This window comes from Tupaia chinensis, unplaced genomic scaffold (assembly GCF_000334495.1).
Source record: "Tupaia chinensis unplaced genomic scaffold, TupChi_1.0 Scaffold000235_1, whole genome shotgun sequence".
In the NCBI taxonomy this organism is placed as follows: domain Eukaryota; kingdom Metazoa; phylum Chordata; class Mammalia; order Scandentia; family Tupaiidae; genus Tupaia; species Tupaia belangeri.
Window position 1 is genome coordinate 4,832,172 of NW_006159713.1, and position 7,100 is coordinate 4,839,271.

Here is a 7,100-nt window from a genome sequence, read left to right on the forward strand (position 1 = left end):
ATGCCGGCAGGCTAACGAAACAGCGCAGCACAAATGAGATGCTATGGGAGAATGGGGGTGGGGGATCACGGTAACCATGAGTGACTCATGGGGCCCTGAAGTGGTCAGGAGACACTTGACCCGTGTCACCAACAACTGCATACTGGCTAAACCCACCTCTGGCGGACAACTGGATGGCAGCACTGCTGAGTCTGGACAGGGTGAGCCGGAGCTCTGTCACTGTCTGTTAATACTCAAGGATGTCTGGGCCAAGGGCTATGACCAGCACTCGGACACCAGGAGAGGGGTTTCTTTGGGGCACACTCCCTTCTAACACAACATGAAGAAACAGGTTCCCCTCTCCCGGTAACTGGACCCCATTAGACCTCGGTCTGGTGATACACAGCAGCACTACACACCACTGTGACCCACACCAGCTTCATTTTGTATACACACCCTCCCTGCACACAGACTGCACACAGAGTGAACCAATCCAGGAGAGGTAGGAGGAGCCACAGTGGTGGGATCTGAGGGACAGGAGTCGGCTGGAGGAGCAGCTGTGTCCCTCGTCGGTCCCTCTTAGGCATCGTGAAGATTGCTGTTGCTCAGCAGCACCTGCTCTCCAGGCTTGAAGGCCGGCATCCCCAGGTAGGGGCAGCTGGCACAGCGGAAAGCATCACCCAGGTAGCACTGCCGAAAGAGAGTAGCAATCACACAGGGAAGTGGAAGGCTGCTTGGGATTCCTGACTTTTTTTTTTTTTTGAGAGGTTTTCGCTATAGGGCGTGTGCGCTCGCCAGATAGACAGAGAGAGACAGAGAGACAGAAAGTGAGAAATCACCCCCCAGAGGGGATGGCCAGGCCGCAATCCCTTCTCCTCAAATCTCCATCTCTGCATCTTGAGCACGCACACACACGCGCCCGGCATGAGTTTTAAGCCACCGGGTCCGGGATGCGAACCGCGGTCGACTACGTGGGAGTCCAGCGACATAGCCATTATGTTAACTGCTGGTTCCCGAGATTCCTGACTTCATAATGGGGCCACAGTGGCTTGAAGTAAATGGCAGGTGCATCTGAGGTCCAACTAGGACCCAAGTACTAGGAGTCCTTAAGGTCTTCCAAGAGAAGTTCCTCAGCAGGCCCTATTTCTATGTTCTAAACAGTTCAAATCACAGCCAGCTCAGCGGAATGGCTGAATACTACACGCTCCACTCTTTAGTAGAAAGGAGCCCAAAGTGAGAAATAATGAGGCCCCCCATGGGCTCGGGCATGTCAGCCCACTCTCAAGAGAGAGCCTCTGTCCCCTCTACCACCTACACGCAGGTGCTCGCACTCTTGCCTCCTATCAAAGTATCTGGACGCTGAGTTCCCGAGAGGTGGAGTGGTCTGTGCTTGGCTCAGGCCGAAGCCCAACACCACTGGGGGTTTGTGAACTGATTAAAAACCCAGATATTTACATTTCCACAGGCCGACCTGGGCTGGGAGCTCTTCTGCTCCGTTGACTTCTCTTTTTCCAGTTCTTCTGCAAGTCCACAGGTGCTGGCAGAAGGAAAACAGTAGAAGATGAGAATGGCCACCACCCAGAAATCCCAAATGCTAGCTGGTGCCATGAAATGCTCTAAGACTTTCCTCCTTATCCTAAGGTGTCATAACAGAAATGCCTTTGGCGCCCAGCAGGCGACGAAAATGTGTGAGAGGTTGATGAGGGAGACTGCATGAGTTGGGGAACAGGGAGAAACAGAGGACAGATATCCTGATCACAGAGGGCACCAGCACTCGGTTTTAGCTGATTCTCACGGTGGGAAAAGCAGACTTGGTATGGCCACCCTGTCCACATTCAAAAACAAAAGGTAAACATCCTGGACTTAATCTCCTGATCTCTAAATGCTGGCAGTTTTCACATTTACAAAAACAATGGTGTTTAAACAAGCCTGCATGCTACTCCTTAACTTTGTACTGCCCTTTCAATCCACTTATTCATTTGAATACAAAAATACTAACCCCACGGAGTCAGCAGGTGGTGTAAGGGTTAAGGTGCTGAACTCCCATATGGCTGACTGCAGTTCAAGTTCTGGACCTGGTGGCTTGAGACTCATGCCGGGCCCAAAATCCCAGGAGAAGAATGGAGAAGGGATTGCTGCGTAGCCATCCCATTTTCCCTCTTACTATTTCTTTCTCTCTCTTTTTTATAAAGAGTTATTTCTTTTCTTTTTTTATTATTATTTTTTAAATTTTACTATAGGGCATGTGTGCTCACCAGAAAGACAGAAAGAGCCAGAAAGAAAATAAGCTGTCAGGTCTAGGACTCAAACCACAGTCGGCCATGTAGGAGTCCAATGCCTTAACCATCACATCACCTGCTGCCCCTCCTCTCATTGTCTCTTTCTCTCTCTCTGGAGAGCACATGTGTCCTTTTGGCGAAAACCTTAGAAACAAAACAAAATAAAACTAATCCCATGTTTTTCAAGTTAAGAGGAATGCATGCATCTAATTTAACATCTGATTTCTGAAGGAATCTCAAACTTCAGATAAGACATAAATCCACAAAGACAGGGGCTACAGGAAAGGAAACCACAGCAGTACAGGGCTGGAAACTGTAAAGCAGGTGGAGGAGGGAGAACTGAGAGAGAAGACTGAACGGTGCTATATTATACCCCCAAACCCCAAAGGCACTAGAGGCATTTCACCGGGAAGACCCTTCCCTGAGAATCGAACAACCCAAGGGAAAGACCCAAAGATATTGATTTTGGAGTGTCCCCCAAAAGGCCTCCAGGTTTCAGTAAAACACAATCAACCACCCCCACTTGCATGTTTAGCACTACTAATTAGCCTTCTGATCTCTGTTCTTAGTCTCGAGGGAACCCAGGGTTAGATACCTAAGAAAGCCTCTGGCAGGAGGGTCAGAGCCCAAACTAAAAGAAAAAGACAACTTGGAAGACTACACACAGAGAAAAAACACTGAAATTATGTCACTGTCTTTAAGAAATGAGAATATCAAATCTATAAAATGAAAACTGGATGCTATATTAAAAACTCAAAAACAGCAAAAAAAGAGATCTTAGACGTTGACAACATGAGGGGCCAGCATATATCGTAATGGTTACGTCGCTGGACTTCCACACAGTCGTTTGTTGTTCAAGTCCCAGACCCGGTGGCTTAAAACTCACGCTAGATGTGTGTGCATGTGTGCCCAAAATCCCAAGAGGAGAATGGAGGAGAAAGGACTGCAATGTGGCCATCCCCTGGGGGGGGATTTCTCGCTTTCTGTTTCTCGATCTCTCTGTCTCTCCAGCAAGTGCATGTGCCCTATAGCAAAAACTCTCTCTCTCTAAAAAAAAGAAATTGGCAACATGATGACAGTGGGACCAGCAGATGGTGCAGTGGTTGAGGAGCTGGATTCCCACAGTGCCAACCATATGTCCAACCACAGTTCAAGTCCCAGACCTGGAGACTTGAAGGTCACACTGGACATGTGCATATGCATGCCCCCCCCCCAAAAAAAAATACCATGATGGTAGAAATAAAATAATAAAGGTTTCAGAGGATAAACTGGAAGAAATGTAGAAAATGGGGCATAATGAAAATCTGGACAATGTGAGAAAAGAAAATTATGGCACCAAAGAGCACTAACACCTGAGCACAGGTTATATAGAGAGAAAACAGAGAAGACAAAACCCATGAACAAAATTCAACAGTATTGGGAACCAGCAGTTAGCGTAATGGCTATGTTGCTGGACTCCCACGTAGTCGACCGCGGTTCGCGTCCCGGACCTGGTGGCTTAAAACTCACGCTGGGCGTGTGTGCGTGCATGCCCAAGATCCCCCCGAGAGGAGAATGGAGGAGAAGGGATTGCGGCGTGACCATCCCCCCTGGGGGGTGATTTCTCGCTTTCTGTCTCTATGTCTCTCTCTGTCTGGCGAGCGCATGCGCCCTATAGTGAAAAATCTCTCCAAAAAAAAAAAAAATTCAACAGTATTTCCCAGGACCATGGTTGTGACGTTCTAGACTGACAGGAAAGTAATGGGAGGACTAACTATTAACAACAAAAGGTGGGACCAGCAATTAGCGTAATGGCTATGTCGCTGGACTCCCACGTAGTCGACCGTGGTTCGCGTCCCAGACCCAGTGGCTTGAAACTCATGCCGGGCGCGTATGCGTGCGTGCCCAAGATCCCGAGAGGAGAACAGAGAAGGGACTGCAGTGTGGCCATCCCCCCTGGGGGGTGATCTCTCACTTTCTGTCTCTCTGTCTCTGTCTGGCGAGCGCACGCGCCCTATAGCAAAAACCTCTTAAAACAAAACAAAACAAAACAAAACAAACAATAAAAGGTGAATACAGACTCCTACTTAAGACATGATGTTACAGGATGATAGCAGGGACAAAAAAGAGTCTACGAACTTCCAAAACGGAAAGAGGTCTTAAAGAAAGGATCGAGGTCATATAGAATGGATTAAAGATATCTGGCCTCAGATGTCTTATCAGATCACTGGAAGAAAGAAGACAATTGAACTGTCTTGAAAATTACATAAGAAAACAATTTCTAATCTAGATTTCTACACCCAAATTACCAATCTTTTATGAGAGTAGAAAAAAGCTATCTGTATACACACACAAAAAAACACCAAAACTTATGTCTCGGTTTTTCTAAAAATATTACTAGAGAATTTGCTCCAACACAAAAGAGGACATGGGACACATAAAACAGAAAAGCTAATATAAGACAGAGGGGTGGTCAGCAGGTGGCATAAAGAATAAGGTGACTAGATCTCACATGGCTGATTGTGTGGTTCAAGTCCCAGACATGGTGGGTTCAAAACCCAAGCCTGGTGTGTGTTTATACATGCCCAAAATCCTGAGAGGGGAATGGAAAAGGGATTACAATGTGGCCATCTCCTCCGAGGGTGATTTCTCACTTTCCCCCTCACTGTCTCTGTCTGTCTGTCTGTCTGTCTGTCTCTCTCTCTCTCTCTGGCAAACACATGTATCATAAGGCAAAAACCTCTCAAAAAACCCAGCGCACTTGGGCTGGCAGGTGGCATGGTAGTTAAAGTGCTGGACTCCCCACATGGCTGACCATGGTTTGAGTCCTGAACCTGGCGGCATGCTTTCTCACCTTCCCTTTCTCTTTCTCTCTGTCTCCTTATGGTCAAATTAAAAAATAAATAATAATAACAAATAAATAATTCTTGGGGTGGAGATTTATACACAGATAGCAAACTATGAGAAAAGCCAGGAAGAGGTCCATTTGTGATGGCATCGTGGTAGCATGGTCTGCAATGGTAGAAGCCATATGAAAGAACAGGGTTCGGTTCCCAGATGACCTATACATACCAGATACACACATGTGCGCCCAGGACTCTGGCTGGCTGGAAGGTTGGAGGGGGATCACAGTATGAGACCTACTGAGGGTGTGTGAGGGTGAGGGTGTGTGTGTGTGTGTGTGTGTGTGTGTGTGTCTGTCTGTCACTCACAAAATACATAAACACTGAAGGAAAAAAAAAAGTCAGGAGTGATTCAGGTAATCATGGAGGACGATAACCTATCGGGGGGAGGGAGCGAGATACAGCTGAAGAAATATGTACAGGCATCTTCGAATGTTTCTGTTCTTTTTAAACTGGTGAGGTTTTAATGTAATGAAAATAAAAGCAAGTTTCTGCTTTTTAACGTGGGCGACCAGTAGATGGGTGCTCACTCCAAAATGTACCACTGGGGACCAGCAGATGGTGTAATGGTTATGTCAGTGGACTCCCACATGTAGTTCCAGACCTGGACCCAGCAACTTGAAATTCACACCAGGAGCATATGTGTGTGTGACCAAAATCCCAAGAGGAGAAGGGATTGCAGCGTGGCCATGCTCCCAGGGGATGATTTCTTGCTTTCTGTCTCTCTGTCACTCTCTGTGTCTCTGGCAAGCGCACACACCCTATAGCAAAAATCTCCCTCCACCTCCTCCAAAAAAAGTACCACTTAACATACTCCTCTATACATATGACACATTTCATAATAAAACATATGTCTTCAAATCAGTAAAGCAATTACTCAGTAAAGCGATAACGTGAGAACGGGAAGTCCCCAGAACAGCGTGGCAGACTCTGCTTAGCCCAACACCTACCAGTTCTTGCAGGCCTTCCTCTTTTTCCCTTCACCGCATGAAGGAGCCTTCAGTGTAGCTGGATCTGGCTTCTTCAAATCTTCCGGATCCAGCAGCTCATCTGAGTCAATGAGCTCCTGGAGTGTTCAGAACAATTAGTGACACAGTTATGGCCCCTGCTCATGAAAAGCCTCGGTGAACACTAGCCTCGAGAGCAGCCTCTCCTGCTTGGGGCTAGTCATCCTCCTCAACCTGACCTGTGCCCAAAAGGCCACCAGTGAACTAAACTATGTCTATAAGGATGCATCAGGATGCAAGGAGGTGGGAACTCATTTACAAGAGAAATAGGTATAAAACAGGTCAGCAACGTGAAGAAAGTGTGTGTGTGCGTGCGCGGGTGCATGCACGTGTGCACGTAATGCATGTGGGTGTATGGAGGGAGTAGGCAGAACAAAGTGCTATATTTACTTCAATGTACGAAAAGTCCTATGATGAAAGATTTTCCATATAATTCCAGAGAAAAAGGCAACTACCCATCACATGCATGCTTGTGCGATTCTGTGTGAACATGTGGACAGTCGTCTTTGTAAGCTCTACAGGACCATAAACTGTGACCTGGTAACTCACTGCTAACATCACACCTCAACAGGGAGGTGTAGAAAGAACTTTATTACAGACAGGGCTAATCAAAGGTGGAAAAGGTTGCTTTTAAGACAGTGAGCATTTGGCAACTTGCTCAGACAAAGGAGTCAATAAAAATATTTTATCTGACCAACTCTCTTCAGGTATACACATGCCCACAAGTCTTTACTATAAGGGGACTTCAAAAAATGGAATTAAAGGGACCAGCAGTTAGCGTAATGGCTGTCACTGGACTCCCATGTAGTCGACAGCGGTTCACGTCCCAGACCCGGTGGTTTAAAACTCACGCTGGGCGCGTGTGCGTGCGTGCCCAAGATCCCGAGAGGAGAATGGAGGAGAAGGGACTGCGGCATGGCCATCCCCCCAGGGGGTGATTTCTTGCTTTCTTT

General features: G+C 47.1%; 1 protein-coding gene across 2 annotated transcripts in view; it reads right to left on the minus strand.

The window, feature by feature from the left end:
• Nucleotides 1-401: 401 nt before the first annotated feature.
• CIAPIN1 (cytokine induced apoptosis inhibitor 1) overlaps nucleotides 402-7,100 on the minus strand; it is a 23,906-nt gene continuing 17,207 nt past the window's right edge. Inside the window, exons 7-9 of one of the 2 annotated variants that reach the window (XM_014587785.2) lie at nucleotides 6,091-6,206; nucleotides 1,451-1,516; nucleotides 402-669 (exon numbers count right to left, since the gene is read on the minus strand). In XM_014587785.2, coding sequence (XP_014443271.1) covers nucleotides 585-669; nucleotides 1,451-1,516; nucleotides 6,091-6,206 — 267 coding nt within the window. In that variant the 3' untranslated portion in view covers nucleotides 402-584. Of the gene's footprint in view, nucleotides 670-1,434; nucleotides 1,517-6,090; nucleotides 6,207-7,100 lie in introns of both variants that reach the window. The other variant, XM_006148422.3, reaches the window with a different exon arrangement.